The sequence below is a fragment of the Gymnoscopelus microlampas genome (genome assembly GCF_963454915.1).
Source record: "Gymnoscopelus microlampas genome assembly, chromosome: 14".
Lineage (NCBI taxonomy): Eukaryota > Metazoa > Chordata > Actinopteri > Myctophiformes > Myctophidae > Gymnoscopelus > Gymnoscopelus microlampas.
Genome location: NC_139951.1, coordinates 33,997,454 through 34,017,724, shown reverse-complemented (window position 1 = coordinate 34,017,724; position 20,271 = coordinate 33,997,454). Strand labels below are relative to the sequence as shown.

At 43.7% G+C, this 20,271-nt stretch overlaps 1 protein-coding gene across 1 annotated transcript in view; it reads left to right on the top strand.

The window, feature by feature from the left end:
* Positions 1-8,687: 8,687 nt before the first annotated feature.
* LOC311059665 (shisa family member 6) overlaps positions 8,688-20,271 on the top strand; it is a gene marked incomplete at both ends in the record, with an annotated part of 68,776 nt that continues 57,192 nt past the window's right edge. Inside the window, 3 exons of the mRNA XM_084077680.1 lie at positions 8,688-9,244; positions 12,707-12,867; positions 19,324-19,425. Of these exons, the coding sequence (XP_083933806.1) occupies positions 8,688-9,244; positions 12,707-12,867; positions 19,324-19,425 (820 nt within the window). The remainder of the gene's footprint in view (positions 9,245-12,706; positions 12,868-19,323; positions 19,426-20,271) is intronic.

Sequence of the window (20,271 nt, the reverse complement as noted above, 5' to 3'; positions counted from 1 at the left end):
AATTGAGCTTCGTGTGAATTGCACCATTAGCTCCATTGCTTTTTGACTCTCTACAATGCAATCGCAAATACAATAAGCAGCAGCATCATTTCCCAAACTCAACTTTAGTGCCCACTAAATATATGGCCCTTATCAAAAGATGACACTGAACATCAAACAGGCTCATTGAGTTGTAAGCATGGCTGTAAATTAGTGGGATATTATAGCGTGCCAGAGATTGTCCCAGGGACGAGAGCAGGGACAGGGTTTTAGGCTAACAGGACAGTTATGGAGAAGTGATGACAGTGCGTTGGCAAGCGCCATTACTCCAGTCTTGACACGTCATTTATTTCCCCCTCTCAATGAGGAGAAGGCAGCATGGCAAACTTCTCAGTTTACAAGGAAACGTAGACAGGGTTAAAATGTTCTAGCACTTATAACACTTATGCAAGGCTTTCACTCACTGTCAATCGGCATCAGCACATCACACCTTCCAGAGAGTGTGTGTGTGTGTGTGTGTGTGTGTGTGTGTGTGTGTGTGTGTGTGTGTGTGTGTGTGTGTGTGTGTGTGTGTGTGTGTGTGCGTGCGCGTGTGCGTGTGCGCGCGCGTGCGTGTGTGCGTGTGTGTGTGTGTGTGCGTGCGTGTGAGTGTGTGTGTGTGCAGTATGTGTGTATACACATATATGTATATATACACTGCTTATATGTACACTGTAAATTATTAACGTTCTTCTCCAACATGTGGAGAAACACACAACACTGAACAATATTGATATGGAAAATTCTCTTTTTACATCATATAGATACTATACTGTATGCGTTTGAATACTCAACTTGACACTCCCCCACCCACACAGCATGCAGCATTTGGTTTGCAGCCCCTTGGGTACAAGTGGAGCATTATCAGAAATTCTTGACAAAGCACTTTCTGTAACTTTGGACTCAGCAGCACGCATAGTTAAACTCTAGGGGACAGTTCCTCTTAAAAGCCCTCGTTCCGGGCCTGGCTTTTAACGTAATTTGGGAAACATCGTTTTCAAAAGAAATTGGGCCATGGTAATGGCAGAAGAACATGTCCATGTCTAAAGGATTGCTCTCTGGAGAGAGTGCAGGAGGAGTCAAGAACAATGGAGGCCTTCTCAGATGCAACATACCCCATTGCTTTGTCAGTAATGTAAAAGAAGTCTTTCACGTTGGAAGCAGCTCCAAAAAAGCCCCACTAAGAAATTGCTCTATTTCTCCTCTGTTTATTATAATCGGGAACATTTTGGACCACTTAAGGTGAAGGTGAGGTTGCGGGGGTCAGTTTGGAGAAAGACACATTTCAGATGTAAGAGGCTGCAACGCTGAAAGTAAGTATATTGCTATTATAGTAACAGTATGATACAATGCAATACTATGTGCATTCAATTGAGCACAAAAACCTTCAGACAGCTCAGACTGAGTTGAAAATGCACAGACAACAACCACTTTAACCCTAATCTCTCAAGAACAGATTCTGCTCTGCGTTGGAATCTGTCGGTAGCCGTGTTGACAACCCGTGCGCATTGGTTTCAAGTGGGTGTGCCTTCAGATCAGGAAGCAGGCCGCGCTTTACCCAATCAAATGTAGTGGCCGGGATTCACGTGTCCGTCCACCCTTCCCCCCTCGAAACTAACCGAAACTAATTTAACAATAGCGTCCTCGGAGCAGACAAAACCACGGAAAGATATTCACATTTTAACTTACTCTTTCATCATAGAAACAAGTGGGCTTATAACCAAAACCATCCATGTTCTCTGGGAGAAGTGGTGTTAGTGTTCCGTGTAGAAATATTGTTAGTGGGAATGAAAACATAGTCGCACCAACCGGAAGTGATGCGCTGAAGGCAGACACAAACCCCGGTTTCCTTGCGCACTGGTGTTACGTCTGCTTCCTGCCAGACCCAACAGACATAGAACAAACAGCAGAGGTCGCTGTTTTTCATTTTCAGTTGGGTCTGGCTACGCGAGACTACTTTACCCTATCATCCCTAATCTGTGCAAATCAGAGGTTTTGCTAAAATAGATGAACATTCGTCAACAATAGCTGATCTACAAACTCACAACTCTTTGCATTGTGAAGGGTTGTGAACTTGTAGATTGCCTATTTTCTGTGAGGATATTTGATGTGGACGGAAAAAAAGGAGGGGAGCAAGTTTAGACCCCTGGGGGACCTCGGTCACCCAAGTGTATAGGGTTTAAGTGGTTAATACTTGTACATTGTACATTGTCTACTGGCTTCCTTCCTCTCTCTCTCAAACGCATTCACTCTCAAACTCTCTCCATCGTTATCTCTAGCAGCTCGGACTGAGTTGAATGTGCTCTCACATTAAGACTCCTAATTTGGGGTTGGGGGGTGTATGTTGTCAATGTTCACAAATATATGTGTTGGTGTTAATCGGCTTGCACCTCTACATCCCATAAGCCGGAGGGTCACACACACACACACACACACACACACACACACACACACACACACACACACACACACACACACACACACACACACACACACACACACACACACACACACACACACACACACACACACACACACACACACACACACACAGGTGAAAACACGATCTCCTTGCAGAGATTGCATACAGTACAATGTTACATCCTGATAAAATCCAGTAGCAACAATGGCAAGTAATGTAATAGCGGACAAAGTACACAACCCCAGTACAGTACTTGAGTCAAAGATACTCCTGGACAAAATATTACTCCACTACAAGTGAAAGTTGCTCAGTCAAATTTATATTTGAGTAAACATACTGGACTACTTGCCTTAAAAACACTCGTTTATTCAAAAGCACACATTTAACTTTATTTATATTTTCTAAATGTAGAGATTTCCCCCCAAATTCTACTATTGAAAATAGTAGATCTACAAGCTCAGCTCACAATGCGTCACATCGCAACACATAGTGAGCTTGTAGTCTAGTGTTTCCCAGTGTTTCCCAAAAACTGGGTCAGGATCCATTTGTGGGTCGCAGGCCAATTTTTATGGGTCATGAGTAAATATCTCTTATTTTTCATTTCCTACATTTAAAAACAAAAAACATTAATGAAAAAGGAATACAGACATTTTCCAAAAGAATTAAACATTAAAAAATGTTTTAAAGAAAATCCATATTAATATTAATTAATTCCACATTGCGACTTGCTGTAATCGGCTATTTTCACTAGTTTGGGTTTCTCTTTTGGGTCTCACTGGTCTATCTATATAGAATGTCTCAGTAGTCATGTTTATTGTAGGGCCTGAAATGGGTTGGAAACATTCATAGAACAACAGCTGGTCACAAACAGATGTGAGTCCAAATCATAACCTTATGCTTATAAATAAACTATTTGTCAATCGTGTGTGTGTGTATGTGCGTGCACGTGCGTGCGTGCGTGCGACACTTACAAGTTAGGTTTAAGTTTTTAGTCTTTATTATTACTGGCATGCCAGTGTTGTGCACTGACAGTAGCCGTTGTACAAGCTCGAGCGTGTAGATTGGCTATTTAAAATGGCATTCATAAAATCAGCGTCCTAAGATGTTGATGTCCTCATAAGTATAGTAATGCAAACCTGTGTGTGTGAGTGCGTGCGTGCGTGCGTGTGTGTGTGTGCGGAATACGTACTGTATGTGTGTTTGCCCCAATTCATAACTCTCAGAGCCCTTCAATTGCTCATGTTAAATCCCAAGGAACACTTCAGTAGTGGGGGAGTTTAAATTTTTCATCACAACAAGTATGGATGGCATGGCATTGTAAAAAAGTGGTTACTAAGCAACTGCTTCCTAGCCTTCCAATCAGCAGAATGTTGTTGGCGTGAGATTCTGCTGTAAATGTCATCATACTCTTTTTTTCCTCCTCTGTTTGTACCCACAATGATTGGAAGAAAATACATAAAACAAAAGGGATATTTATGATAAACGCATTTTGCTAACCTTGTTACTGTATGTCAAACTATACTATATAGTCTTTGTAGCATATATACTGCATACTATTTAGCAATATCCCCTTTTAAATCACTTCTGAAAACCTATACTTCTATCTCAAGGGCTTTTCTTAGATTGTATTGCCTCTCTTACCCATGCTTTTCCTTGCATACTTTATTATCTCAATTTATTGAATTAGTTTTTATTGTTTTTTATTATACATTTAGATTTTAGCTTGACAGTTGTTTTTTCCTTATGTCTGTGTGTTATCTAAGAAAATGTAAGAAGATGATTCGTTCATCCCTTGAATTGTAGGATAATGAATGTTTACAGAAAGGTCTTTAAAAGGTTATTTGGTACTGCATCCCAGAAGAATCCATACACCACACACACCTGTTGCATTCCAGCAGACTGTGTGTGCAAGTATTAGCTTTGTTTGTTCTCTTTTCCTCGTCCTGTTCTTTGCTCCCATGGGTAAAACAGGGGGAGTGCAGTTAGCTGAGGAAAGCCATATTGAAGAGGTGGGTTTTGAGAGCGGTTTTGAAGGACTGGATTGGTGGGGGCTTCTCTGAGACTATTGGGGAGTGCATTCCACAGCCAAAGAAAAAGCCCTATCGCCCCACTTGGCCTTGGGGACCTCCAGGAGGCTGGCGTTACCAGACCTGAGGGAGCAACAGGGGACATGACATTGGAGGATTATTGGTGGATTTGATAATGATTGGTCTATTGTAAGCGTAAGCGCTATGTACATCTCTTTTAACGCTGACAAAGGCCTCGTGCCAAAATGCATCAGTTCTGATCTTGAAAATGAACGTTGTTAGACTGTTAGCCTTTGTTTTAGTCTGCTAGTGCAGTGGTTCTTAAAGTGGGGTCCGGTTACCCCCCACAGTTCCGGAGGTCTCCAGCAAAATGAGGAAAAGCTCACAATGCTCCATGGCCAAATAAATCAATTTGGAGGTCCTTGAGATGAAAATGCTTGGGACTGACTGCACTATCATTGTTCTGGCTTTATCTATCTATGTTTTCTTAGATAGCTACTGTAGATATAGACAACCCTTGTATAGGTTTATTTGTTTGGGTTAATTTGATATCCAGTGGCATCCTGTTCCCCTGATGTGTGAGAAATAAGTAAAAAGTAATTGTCCTTAAAGTGTCACTTGCCGGTGTCACTCCTTATAACCTGACTGCTGCACAACAGTGCCATTATTTTCTTTAAGATGAACATAAGACCTTCAATTGTGTCTATCCATTACCTAACCACTAAGGTGAGTCAGTAAGTCAGTTTTATGCTGATAAGGTGAATGCCTATATGCTTGAATGCTCCATCACAAGGATGCACTGCAAAAACTCTGAGTGTGTGTAAATGGATCAGTAAGGGTCCATTTCGACACACTCAGAGTTAACGTAACATTCAGGATTTTAGAGTGTATGTTCACCAGGAGGGGTTGACACTTTCAATAGGTATATCTTTTTACTCTCAGGCACACAAATGCTGATTGTGGGAGAAGATGACTGCAAAGAGTTACTTCCCTGACTTTTCTTGTCATGGAAATTTTTCAAACTCCCTCCTCTAATGAGAACTGGCATTCCACCTTTCTACTATTTCCTTGGTGCGGGGTTGGGGGTAGAGATGGTTGCGAGACATAAAAGGATGACAACAGTAAAAGTGCCAGGCTCAGGAAAAGAATCCAGCCTAGCCCAGTATTTCATACTTGAGTTTGAGGAGGATGGTCTGATACTGCAGATGTCACATGAGCAAATAATGTCGGTCAGCTCTTTGTGAGCACCCCTGTCCTTCCTCTTTTGAACCTACCAGAGAACCTATAAGACTTTGACCCACATTGCTAATGATGGACACCAACAGTCTTTGACATTGTTTTGTCCCTCCCCCCCCCCCTTTTTTTCTTACCACATCAACACTGTTTTGGGCATAATGATTATAGCTGAAACATTTAAAGATGTTTCAAAGAGATTATTATTATTGGATTTTTTGTAGATCTACAGGCTCACAAAGCATCACCATGCCACACATTGTGAACACAAGACGTCAACCATTGCTCCACCAGCAACATAGGATACAAAATAGGCTCTATGCACAGCAGCCATATTATCACTTCCTTCACAGGTGTTACCAATGATACTAATGAAGGCTCTGTTCCATTTAGTGTAGCACAGTGGTTCTCAGACTTTTTAATTTCCACGACAACCATAACTCAGAGTGAGTGTACAAATGGAACCAAATGGACCCTTACGGGTCCATTTGGTTCCATTTGTACACTCTCGAGTTACACACCCGTAAGGGGCCCTTTGGAAACCCCTCAAGGAACCATGAGGGTCCCTGAACCCCAATTTTAGACCCACTGGTGTTGCAGAGCGTTTCCAGCGAGCCAACGTGCACAACATCAGCACCCTGACTCTGTTTGACCAGAATGGAACAGAGCCTTCATTAGCATCATTGGCAACACCTGTGAACTGAATGTCTTCACAATATGGCTGCTGTGCATAGAGCCTATTTGCTACATTGTGTGAATTTTCATATCAATTGACAATTGATCATTCTTGAGTCATTCTGCACACATACTGTATCCCTACTAGTTATGACAGTAGTAGTTAATTCACAACGAATAGATACCTATGGCCAGAGTCCTGTGGTGCAGACAGTCGTGCACGACTTGGCTCGCTTTGGTGCAGCAGAGTGGAACACATTCAGCGGTAATTTAGCCCTGCCAATTCCACAAACACCACCGCTGGTAGAGGCTTGGCTACTGGCAAATATTTATTTAGGGATTGTATTGTCTGAAAGACTGTATTAAAGGAGATTAAGAAATCAATTCATGTTTCATCCTGCAACGATAGTGCAAGCCCGTGGCAGCAGAGAAAATGAAAACGTGCCCGAACGATTATCATTCTAAAAAGTTCATGTGGAACTGTGTGATAGATTGTTCGGGGGCTGAACGCAATCCTTTAAACGCAAAGACAGAGGTCACAAATTGCTGCACAAATCTCAAGTTCCACTCGTATAGGCCAGTGGTTTTCAACCTTTTCAAGCCGTGATGGACCAAAATTATCCTATTTGAACTGGGGACTCACCCCCCACCCTGACAAACACTTGGAATTGTAGGGGGCAAGGCATTACATTTAGTTTGACTAAGTTCTATACAGATACATATTGTGAAAATAGCTGATATATCATATACAAGCTCACAACGCCTCACAACAAGAGGCTTTGTGATCTTGTAGATCGGCTATTTTTTTTTGCCTCTTTCTTATATGATTTGACAATTTGGTCAATGTTTGACCAGTTTTATAGTATAGTTTGTTCATTACTTTTGATGCAGTAATTTTTTTAGGTATTAAAAATGTCTTAAAAGTCCTTCAATTGTCATTAAACTGTCTTCTCGGGGCCCCCCTCAAAACCCTGTGGGACCCCCCTGGGGATCCCGACCCACAGGTTGAGAACCACTGGGTATAGGCTATATAGGCAGCAACTGTTCTATGCAGACAGAGTGCCGTGCGGGCATTTAATTTAGAAGTGTTAATGCCAATAACCAGGCAGACTGTGAGGGAGAGAATGCAATTTGCCGATCTTTGGCTGAGTTGTGACGCCAGCATTAAAGTGATGTAAGGAGTGGATGGGAGGGAGAAGAAGTAGAAGAGAGAGAGGGGTTTCGGTCAGAGCTCTGATATTCTCCTCACTTTCGGAGAGCCTGAGAGAGAGCAACTCGTCAGCGGGAGTCTGAACAGAGGTAGGATGAATTCTGCAGCGTTATTATTCACCCGGCCGGACACATATGGACATCAACAATATACATGATATCAGTTTTTTTTTTAACCCCTATATGATGTTATCTGGACCAATGTATTTTTAAATCATATATCTCCCGTCCAAATTGTCAATATTGCTTAGGCTATTGTGATCGACGTTATAGGATTTGAAGCATAAAGCCTGTAGAAACATGGACAAATGCACAATTCGAAGCTCTGCCATAGCCTATTTGCATGTGAGCCAATGAACTAACATTTTTATGAAGTTTACGTCGTGACAAACATATCCGTCGTGACAAACATAACCAACGGGGGAAAAAAATAGAAAAGACAATTTGTTTGTAAAAGAGCACCAAATGTGTCTTAGCGTGCGCAGGAGACACGCACACGGAGCAGTAGTCCGTCCTATAGAGAGGTTTTTTTTATTTATTACATTCGCAGTAAATGCGCACGTAGCCTACTCCAGTCCTTACGTGAGGATCATGTTTAATGAACCGCTTCGTGTGTTTCTCTGCTCCAGCAGAACTTTTACTTGAACAAGATGTAAGGAACAGATTCCCAGCACTGTCTCCAGAATCAGAACCTTGGACAGCGACAGTCCAGTTCAGCACTCCCTCACCCAGAGGAAAGAATCAGAACCTTGGACAGCGACGGTCCAGTTCAGCACCCCTCACCCAGAGTAAAGAATCAGCACCTTGGACAGCGACGGTCCAGTTCAGCACCCCTCACCCAGAGGAAAGCGCACGGTGCTCTCAGACGCACAGCCATTGACAGAACATGCTGTTCCACTGCCATCGCCTTTTGCACAATATCACGATTTGAGGTGCTTGACCACCACAAATGGCGTCGGCAATACCCGCTGTTGTATCCAGTACGATGATAAAGGCACCAGAGACCGGGCTGGCAGGGGACGCCAGGGTGACGAAAACCACAGAGGACTGAAACCCCTTCCACACCCAAGACACCTTTATACAGTTGACAAGTTAATCACACCATGGGGATAAGGCACCTTTTACTCCTGCTCATATACCTGGACCCGCTGAGCGTTTTGAGCGCTGCTAATATGGGAGGCAAGAAGGGGAAGCAAGGGGTGCCCAAGAAGAATTCCAAGCCTAAAGAAGTCAACGCCACCGCGGTGGTCCCCACGGCCGTCCCGCAGAAGACCCTGCAGGTCCCGCCGCCGGTCGCCAGCAACCACGACACCTGTCTGGGCTATTACGACGTGAGCGGAGCGTACGACAAGATGTTCGAGTGCAACAACACGAACCACCGCTTTTGCTGCGGGACCTGCTACCTGCGCTTCTGCTGCGAATACAAAAAGGACCGGCTGGACCAGAAAGCCTGCAAGAACTATCACATGCCGGGCTGGGTGAAGACCGTGTCCCCGTCGCCCGTCCCGACGGGCGAAACTTACGATCCGAGCATGGATCAGACGAACACGGCCGTGTACATCACCTGTGGGATCATAGCCTTTATCATAGTGCTGGGAGTGTCGGCCAAAGTTGCCTACGACAAAGCCACGGAGCCGCCTCAAGAAATGAATATTCATAGGTAAGTCTGTGGCAGCTTATTTACTCTGTTGTGTGCACTTTGTCCAAATTATGTCAAAAACAAGTAGCCTAATCCTGTGCACCTGCTTTTTAAAATATCTGCCTAAAAGTCATGATAACAGAGACATATCTGCAGTAAAATACTCACTTTTAATTTATCCATTTGTAAGTCTGAAAGTGTACAAATGGACCCCTACTGGTCCATTTGGTTACATTCTCAGAGTTAGATTAACATGGAGGATTTTTACTGTGTAACTGTCCATCCTACACACAATGTGCTGTATAGATACAGTATGCGGAAACCCACCAAGAGCTCCATCTTTCTTGTATAACCTTGACCTGAACACATGGGCAGATATTGACAGTGCATGGGCGGGCTTATAGAATGCTATATCGGCGGACATGGGTCACAGGCCACGACTGGTGCCATCGACAGCCATGACTCATGCGATGACATGAACTCCATTACACACACTAGGGTGCAGGAATAATATGCCTCCAGAGTGGTAGTGGTGCATTGAAGGTTGTCTAAATGCAGAGGAACCATCACCAAAGGGGCTTAATGTCATGCTGAGGTTTGTCTCCCACAATGTGCTGAAATTAATTAACAGATGATCATCTAAAGCCAAACTGATACCCACAATGCCTTTCAGCTGCATTCCATTAGATTCACAGCAGATAGTGGGACATCGAGTCCCCTCTGTGTAGCTTCCTCCAAAGCCCAAAATAATTGCAGAAAATGTTCAAAGGGAAATAATATCAAAGTGATTTTGGTATGCTGCACAGTAACAGTTATTTTGAAACTGGAATCCAAAACTTATTTCAACGAATAAAATGAAAATTTTAACCAATCTGTGTTGTAGAGTGTGTGAAATAATGTACAGTGTTGGAGGTGATCTCCCTACTGTTCCATGGAGACATTTAGACCTCTGGTGCTGGGTATAGGACACTGACTGGTGGACAGGTAGTACTGTATGAAGCTCATAAGTGCAAAATCTCCCCAGGCCAAATATGTTTAGATACTGTCTACGGTAGAAGTTTGGTCTCCCACATGGGAAACCATGCAGTGTTTAACCACTTAATCCCATATGGGTAACCAGAGTCCCACAGGGCTCAATCCTAGTGTCTTTTCTGTTTTCTGTTGTTGTGGGGAAAGCTTTCGCTGAAAATAGCAAGCTCACAATGCGACGCAGCGCGTCACGTTGTGAGCTTGTCGATCTACAATTTTCCCGCTGGGATGCTGGGATTGAAGTGGTTAGATCCTGGGTCGGACATGGACCCTACGGATTGCACCTTTAACAGAGGGCTTAAAAATGACCCCTTGGGTCATTTTATACATGTACTCATTTAATATAGTTAAATTAATCCTGAATATTTCACTGTGTGGTGTCGTATAAAGTGTGTAAGTGTTTGTCAGAGAGATAAAGAAAGACTGATGCCTCATGTCACATAATGATGTGTTGTTTTGTATCCGCTTTATATTGTAATCTGTCTAATTGTGTTTTTAATCAATATCGCATGAATGAATGACTTCACATCTAAATGCTCAGTCTCATAGTTTACCCGAGGGTGTCAAAATGGACCCGTAAGAGTCAATTTCTTAAAGTTAATGGAGGATGTTGAGATTAAAATGGCCCCCTCTTTGAAATTGAAACAAGCAATAGCCCAGACTCACTAAAGATGCATGTTGTGTACATTTGGATCATGAAACACACAGCAGGTCAAGGTACACACTCAGCGTCAATTTACCCTTTTAGAACTCAGAGAGTGTGAAAATCTAAAACATTTCCTACACTCAGAGAGGTGAAGTATCACTGAGGATTTTACCGTGTACCTGACTTCACAGAGTCAAAGATACAATCAGAACTTATGTTAATAAACCAAATGTTATGTTAACCAATCTGTATAGTAGAGTATGTTCATTTAACCCATTAAGACCTGAGGCGATTCTTAAAAATGTTTTCTAAATCTTAACAGTTTAAAAAAAAGAAAAAAAAAAGATTTTTCAAAAATAGCAGATCTACAAGCTCATAGTGCGGCACTCGGTGCCGCACTATGAGCTTGTATATCTGCTATTTTTGAATAGCCAAAGAAAATTAAAGTGACACAGATGCGTTCCAGGTCTTAATGGGATAATATAGCTATAGTAGCTACATCTGCAGTGGTTGGAGGTGGTTCACAAGGTGGACCCTTGTGGTTGACAAGTAATATTGCCTGAAGCTCATACACGCAATATCTCCCCCATGGGCCAAGTGGGGGATTTGCCCTTGGATGAGTGGCAGAAATTTGGCTGCTCATTCAGGAGACGTATAGGTTCGAATCCCAGGCGGAATCGTTAAAGTTTCTGATTGAGGCTTTAATATGCACTCCTCTACGCGCCCATCCTCTCCTCTGCCACCCACTGCACATCAACACATAGTCTATGGCATTCTGGTGTGTGTGTGTGTGTGTGTGTGTGTGTGTGTGTGTGTGTGTGTGTGTGTGTGTGTGTGTGTGTGTGTGTGTGTGTGTGTGTGTGTGTGTGTGTGTGTGTGTGTGTGTGTGCATGCTAGATTGAGATTGGAATGCTTAAAAGACATGAGATACCATCTATACTGTAGATATTGTATATAGATTCCTGGGCTGTTTGCCACTCTCCCCTCTGGGCCTGGGGCCTGGCCATATGAGGGTTATCATACATGGCTGGACAACACATGTTGTACGCTGTAGGCCACATCAGTGAACAAACGCTGACACATATTATTTCCTCTAGATTAAATAGTTTTTCTTTTATATTGGGTGCTTAATTCAACACTTGAGTGATCTTAAGACGGTGAGTAATGGATAACAGTAAGGTCGGGCGTTTTATTAAGGTCATACAACTCAGCTGCCACAGAACAAATTCAATTACAGAACGCACAGCCAAAACGCATAAGGGACCAAGCCAAACAAGAAAATATATACATTGTTGCAAAAGGTTAAGCTGCTGAAACATTTGTCATACAAGCGTATTGTGTCCCTGCAGCAGAACACACAGATAATTTGATTTCCTCATCAGGAGAGAAAAGCAAATAAACATTCTTTTTTTTTTTTTTTTTTTTTCTTTCATCATGCTTGGTTTTCCTTCACTTCTCCTCTGCCCCCTTGAGGGCTTCATCACACTTCCATATGCACCTGGTGCGGTCTGAAAAGCATTCGTATTCAACCCAATTACTCTAGATAATCATAAACCCCAATGCTGTTTCTCTTTGCAAGAGAACTGTCATGTTCGCAGAAAAACAAATCAACCCCTGCCCGTTTGTAATAACACAATATTTGGTTAAAACCATCCTGGAGCCATCAACGTGTGTAGAAAGCAAGGCGTCATCACATAATTTCATTAACTCTTACAAAGATGCTTATCATACAAAAGAAAAATTACACTTTAAGATCCTTTTTCAGCAAGGAACCTAATTTCTGACTAAATGTTTTGCTCTGTTCCCAGGGCCCTTGCGGACATTCTGAGGCAGCAGGGGCCCATTCCCATCTCACAGTATGACTGTGAGAACTTTGCTGCGATGAATGGCTCCCCAAAAGACAACACGCCCGTCAGAACGTCGTCCAAGAACCACTACACTCCTGTTCACGCCTCCAAGTCCAACCATGGTGAGTGAGACCTCTCATGTCTCTCCAATGAATTCTCAAGATGCCTACAGCATTCCATAAAAACCTTTTTTGCCTCGTGGCGATTCGTGTAATGGTCTTCAGCCTAGCTGCAAGTAACTTTAAGTGTATTCCTTTGTGTGCCTACGTACTGCATAATCCTCAGACAGTGTGTCAATCAAGGTTTGAGTTGTCTTTTGCTAGTTTTCCCGGAGCTTTGAATGTGCTGTGTGTGTGTGTGTGTGTGTGTGTGTGTGTGTGTGTGTGTGTGTGTGTGTGTGTGTGTGTGTGTGTGTGTGTGTGTGTGTGTGTGTGTGTGAGAGAGAGAGAGAGGGTGTTTTGTGTGTGTACAGCTGTGTATGCCTGCATACAGTCCATATCTGCTGTGCACACTGTTTCAGCAGAGTAATCTCCTATGTTAACATCCAGTAATCATGCGATTTGAGGGGGGAAAGCGCGGCGCAAGAGAGATAAAGATAGAGGGAAAAAGAGAGGGGCCCCGCTAGCGGAGATAATTATGGGCTGGCGAGGTAACGCAGCCCTGCCGTCTCTGACAGCATGGAAGTGATGGCCTCTCAGTTGCTCAGTGGGTGAATCCGCCAGAGCTCACTCCCAGGCGCGCAAGCACAGCTCTCGATGCACACGGCATGATTCAACCCCGCGATTCAGAGAGCAGACAGGGGGTATAAATCTGAAATGCAGCCTCTCTCTGCAGAGGGGTGAAAAAAACAGGGAAAGAAAAGAGAAAAGAGTCACAGGGGCACGGACTGTTTCCAGGGCAGAGCTGGTTTTATCCTTATCAGATGAGGAGAAAGCCACAGACAATGGACAGTGAGAGAAAATGCGGAAAAGCGGAGATCTAACTGGTATAAGAAAAACCTGGAGGGAGTAAAAGAGATTGAGGCAGAGAGTCAGAGAGAGGCTGAGGCAGGGCTACCGCCTACCCTTTCTACCTTGACGTTCAGCATACAGTATGTTGTTAGCAAGTGCAACTTGTTCACCTGGCTCACCATATCAATCTATTCTTAATCCGGGCCAAGCAGCCACACGGTACAATCCAGAGTGTTAATTTTGACTGTGCAGCCATGCAGGGGACGTGCCTCGCACTGTTGTGTGTGCAAGACTGTTCTGCATGACCTTGTGTGTATTCAATCCTCAGTAGAGGGCGGGCATCACTCTTATCTGCCTCTCTGCGTCTCTCTCTCTCTGCTTGACTCTGGATATTTGCCCGCGCGCACATGATCACAGCTCAGTTCAAGAGAAAACATAACTCGGCCTGGCTCGACTCTGTTCAACACCCGAGTCCATCCAAGCCAAGCAACCCCTTCATCAGGGACCCTGGCAGTCCTAACGGGGGTTTGTACATGAAAGGCAGTGACAGCCAGAGAAGCGAAAAGCGTGGGTAATGTGTGTGTGTAAATTGGGAGTGCCATTCCATGGCCTGACAGACTCAACGGTATTGCAGTGAGAGAGGGAGCCCACTCACTCACATAGAAAATGCATATTCATGTGCGCACAAATGCACATTTGGCACAGTTCGGGCATGCAGTTCTGCAGGGCTCTCGGTTGGAACCGTTGTGGAGGGGAATGGCACTTCACTTCCCCAGCCTTTTTTTCTTTTTGAGACGGTCTTAAATCAGGTAGAGAGACCTCATAAAGTGAGTGGGCAAAGGGCCCACAAGCACCCTATCGACCCGAGTTAAGAGTTGGAATAACACCCGTTTGCCCGGCTACTTGCTGCAGGGCCAGGAATAGCAAACCTCTTTGCCAAAGCATTTCTCCTTTCCGCAGCTTAATTTAGACATAATCCTAAACGTACCTGTGGACTGTTTCTGAATGCAGACCTTGGTATGGTGCTCTCCCTGGTGCATTGCAAAACTCTTCTCTGCATTTTGAGAATGATATATTCTCTCTGAAACAGGGGGGGGAAAAAAGAAAAACCCGGCCCTGAGCAAAAACGGTGCAGACAGCATAATATGATATCGGCACAAGGACTGCTATTTTTATTCCCATCCACTCTGCATTGTTGCCAGGCTCAGATCCTCGTTTAGGTCGGAGTGTAAACATAGTGGCTCCCTGCAGCCACAACAAGGAGAAGGACCTTGAGTTAGATGCCTTCAGCAGAGTTTGCCGGTGGTAAAAGTAAACAATAAACTGGTTTCCATGAGTAATGCAGTTGAGCCCACAGCGCTCCACACACATGAAGTTGATTTATTTACCTTACACCACAGGCAAAGATTTGTCTTTTTCTTCTTTTTTTGATTAATTTTTCTGTGTTTTTCTTTCTTTTGGAAGTATTGCTTGGTTTTGTATCTGAAATTCTCTTAAATACTCCCAATCCCATGTACCAAAGAAAATGTGAATAGGATCGTGATGCATGGTGCTTGACGTACTGCATCAGGAGTGTAAGAGATCATTCATACTTTGTTGACCGTGTCCACTTGACCCAAACAACACTTGCTCAACGAAAATGACTATTTTTCAATTGAAAAACACGGCGAAGTGGCATAACAATATGGCTATGTTGGTTCCTGGCAATTCCCTGCTGTCGCTTAAAAGGCCTCAACTGCTCTCAGCGTCTTTTAGAGTATAACTACTCCAGTGAGCTTAAACAATCAACCCCTATAAGCGTAAAGGTCAGTGGCTCTGCACAATTAAATACCCTGACAATAACATAACAATTACGGCTATTTGGCCTACTTTGACATGACCACGGGCTACTTTTGGGCTCATAGCCTTGTGTGCGTGTGTGTGTTCTTTGTGTTGCTTGTGTGTGCTCTTGTGTATTTCCTGCCATGACTTACCCACGCAGCACGCATGAGTTTTTCCCGAATAATTAAACAATGATTTAATTACTCTAATGATTTGCCGACAGGCACTCTTGTAATCATATTCAGTGAATCTGAACTTTTTCGTTTTTTTAACAAAGTGGCCCCCGCATCCTCTCGCTCCCCGCCAAAATCTCACTAATGACTTCCAAAACTGTGTAGCTCTAACATCTGCACGGTGACCTTGCTGCCCCCCGCCCCCCCCCCCCCTCACCCCATTTGGCACAATAATAATCATCCCGGCGTTTAAAGCAGTATTTCTGTGCTGACCGCATCAACATGTTCTTCCTCCTGAGTGCAACTTGTGTCAAACCTCAGCATATAAGAGACCCACCTAATTGACTCCAGTGCTACCTCTCATTATTGCAGCTTATTATGAGACGCAACCTTTGGCCCCCCTCTCTGTGTGTGTGTGTGTGTGTGTGTGTGTGTGTGTGTGTGTGTGTGTGTGTGTGTGTGTGTGTGTGTGTGTGTGTGTGTGTGTGTGTGTGTGTGTGTGTGTGTGTGTGTGTGTGTTTGGGGGGAGGTGATTAGAGGTTCAGGTGTGGTATCCATCAGGGCATCTTTCTAGGCCCCCAAACCTGTTTTTGTTATCGTTTAATCACTAAACGATAATAAACGAAAATAATAAATGAACACTCAGTTTGCACTAAACTTTAGTGCAGCGATTCTAAGCCTGTGGAACGGGGCCCACTGGTGGGCCGTGAGGCTATTAAAAGAGGGTCCCCAAATAATTGGCAAAACACAAAGATTTGAATGATTATGTAAAATGCATATTAAAGAATGGGGGAAAAAAGGTGTCGAGGTTTCTTTAAAACCTTGAAAAATGAGTTTTTTCATGCTATATATAAGTATGCTATGTCAGTTCCTTTGATCCAAGCCGTAAAACGCAATTGATTGATTATTCAAATAAACTTGATCTGAAAAAACAGCTAAAAACCCGCGCCTATGGGACTTAATACGCTCTAAATCGCGTATTTTAACACATCACCCGCCAAGGTATTAAACATCGTTTGTTATCCCCTTGCCAGCGTAATTACCTTCATCCAATGAATTTTGAAACGCTGTGGAATCGACATTGTATTCCAAAAAAACAAAAAAGGCGGAGGGAAGGGGTAAGAGGAGGGGTCTGTGTATTCAGACGGACCACAACGTTCCAACCACGATCCGCCATTTTGGGGCTGGGGCTTGCTGAAAACAGTGGTTTTCAATGCTATGACTTTGACTAATGACTTTATGCGATTTGGCGGACAAGTGCGCTATTTAATAGAACGACTTTATGCACGATTGGCAGAAAATGAGTTAATAGCTTTTTTTTCGTTTTTTTGGGGGTGAGATCTGATTTTCATAGTGACAGAACAGAACACTATGCAACGTGATTGTCTTGAATGCACCCCACCGGAAGTCTAGTTACACCAAACCTCTTTGAAAATAAATAGCAGATCTACAAGCTCACAGCGTGTTGCAGACGCGTTGCGAGCTTTTACATCTGCTATCTTTGGCTATATTTTCCCCAGAATAAGGATGCAAGGGTTCAAGTGGTTAATGTATAAAATAAAAATAAATAAGTCCCTATCACACAAAGATTTGGCGGCCCACCTGCAGTATCTCTATGGACCCCCTAGGGGTCCCAGACCCCCTGTTGATGACCCTGGACTTAAACCTTCAGTTGGCCAATGTTTTCCCCCAGGGATACTTGGACCACTCCTTTTTTCCTCTACACCAAATCCCTTTGCAGAAAATAGCCAATGTACAAGCTCACAACGTGTCGCATTGCGGCACGTTGTGAGCTTGTAGATCTGGTATTGTCTTTGTATGTTTGCCTGTAGTGAAGAATGCGCTTAGGGCGCTGGTTCGGGTTGTATGGAATTGTCACTTAAATTATAAATGACAATTGGTGTTAAAAAAAATAAGACAGCATACAGGATGTTCCAGATAATGGTAATTTGAATCTGTCGTATTTTCTCTGAATGTTGCCTATATTATGACATAATGCCCAGAATAGGGCTCATGTGGTTAAGTGGTTTATTTATTTATCTTTAACTTTTTTTTGCATGTATCTCACGGATAGAGAGATACAGAGATGCAGAGACAGAGAGACAGAGAGAGAGAGAGAGAGAGAGAGAGAGAGAGAACAGTCAGACACTCAGATATAGAAATACATAAGGGGAGCAGGGAGCTACTGTTGAGAGCCTTCATTGAGATGATGTGCAAGGCACCATGTCCACTACAGCAGATCGGCATCTGATAATGCCATAAAATCAGTATACCATGTAAATTACCTCCTCCTGGCTGTGTTAAGGCTTAATCGACCTTGGAACTGAATAACCTTCCTAGTTGCAGCCAGCCGCACAGCGCGCCATCCTCCGTATTCCATAATGTAATTATCTGATTATTCACATTTTTTCGCAAATGGCAGAGATACAGGTGACCAGAGAGAGCGTTTGATTTATTTTTAGATTTTTTCCCTTATTTTTTAAAAAGTATTAACATCTGAATTGAAAGTCACGATTTTCCTTCCATCAAGGACAATAAATTCATAATGCGTAGCCTTCCCCTGCAGCTTGTCTTAATGAGTTGGGGAGGAGGGAATCTGGAGGAAAGGGATTGCGCTTGAAGGGTCTTTCAGGATTCAAGTGTTGTCATATGGGGTGTGTGTGTGTGGTGCCTACCAATGACATACGTGACAAAGGAAGACAATAGCGTGTGCGCACGTGTGTGTGCTCGCTTACGCATGTGTGCTTGCTTACGCATGTGTTTGTGTGCGTTTGTACGTATGCTTGCATGTGTGTGTGTGTGTGTGTGTATGAGTGTGTGTGTGTGTGTGTGTGAGTGTCTGTGCTTGCTTATGCAAGTGCATTTGTGTGTGCTTATGTATGTGTGTTTGCGTGTGGGTCCTTATGTATGTATGTGCCTGCAGGTGTTCGCGCGCGCGCACGCACACACACACACACACACACACACACACACACACACACACACACACACACACACACACACACACACACACACACACACACACACACACACACACACACACACACACACACACACACACACACACACACACACACACACACGTACACACACACACGTAATTACCTCTACAACGGAATGGGAAAATAAACCTAGTGGCAAATACATGGTGCTCCATCTGCAGTCATGGAAGCGGTGTGGGCAGAGTTTAGATTGGGTTCAAAGTGCTCTGGTATGTGGGCGGTGGAAACATATTGCTTTTCAGATCACCACCTTTTGTCTGCTTGTTGTTTCACACATCCCTGTTTCCCCATTACAATTAGGAGCTGACACCACAGGGAGCCTTTCTATCTGATACCACGTAAAAAAAAAAAGAAAGAATCAGGACGTGATGGTGGCTTTTCAAAATACATATTTGTAGACCGTTGAAACCAAACGTGTGTTAAGAGGTCAAACCCTCAAATCCACCAACGCTCCTGTCGACATTGTGAATTTGTCTCAGCCCATTGTTGCAGATGTTCATAGTGATGTGTGTGTGTGTGTGTGTGTGTGTGTGTGTGTGTATGTGTGTGCGTGCGTGCATGCGTGTGTGTGTGTATGTGCGTGGGTGTGCGTGCGTGTATCTGTCTGTCTGTCTTTACGCATGCATGAACAGGTCTCCACTATGGCAAGGAGAGTGTACGCAGCAGTGGCGGCCACGACCTTCACAACTTCATCTCCTCTGGTTTTGTGACGCTGGGTCGAGGCCATCAGAAAGGTACAGTGACAGCTCCTCCTGCACCACATGTACATCTAACATCATGTCACCTGTCCAACATGCACACCTAAAGCACACCTCTCCTCTCCTCTCCTCTCCTCTCCTCTCCTCTCCTCTCTTCTCCTCTTCTAAGACCTGAGGCGATTCTTTAAAAAAATCTAAATCCTAACAGTTTTTTGAAAGAAAATATAAAAAATATTTTTTCACGATTTTTCAAAAATAGCAGATCTACAAGCTCGTAGCGCGGCACTCGGTGCCGCGCTATGAGCTTGTATATCTGCTATTTTTGAATAGCCAAAGACATCTAAAGTGACACAGATGCGTTCCAGGTATCAATGGGTTAACTCCTCTCTCCTCTCTCTGTTACTCTCCCTCTCCATCTCTCTCTCCCCCATCAATCTATTCCAAGTCCTTTGTCTGTCACGTAAGATCAAGAGAAGTATTGAATCATAGCTCCCCTTTTTGTCCAGGCTCATTGTATGACCGTGTAGCATTGCTGTGATGTTGTACTTGTAACATCAGAGATAACAGAAAGACGGATCACAAACTGTTTCCACATTTAATTTTCATCCCCACCCGTTCCATGAACCATGAACTTTCCGCCTGCCGCCTCTGCATTTTACAATTAAATGCATGCAAAACACATTTACTGCAACTGATGGTGTCAGAGTAGAGAAGGTGACCCCCCACACACACACACACAAGCAGAAGCAGAAGCACACGCACACGCACACACACACACACACACACACACACACACACACACACACGCGCGCACACGCACGCACAAACACCCTTCCATTAGTAGGTATAGAGTTTTCCCATGGGTAATATACATATTAGTAT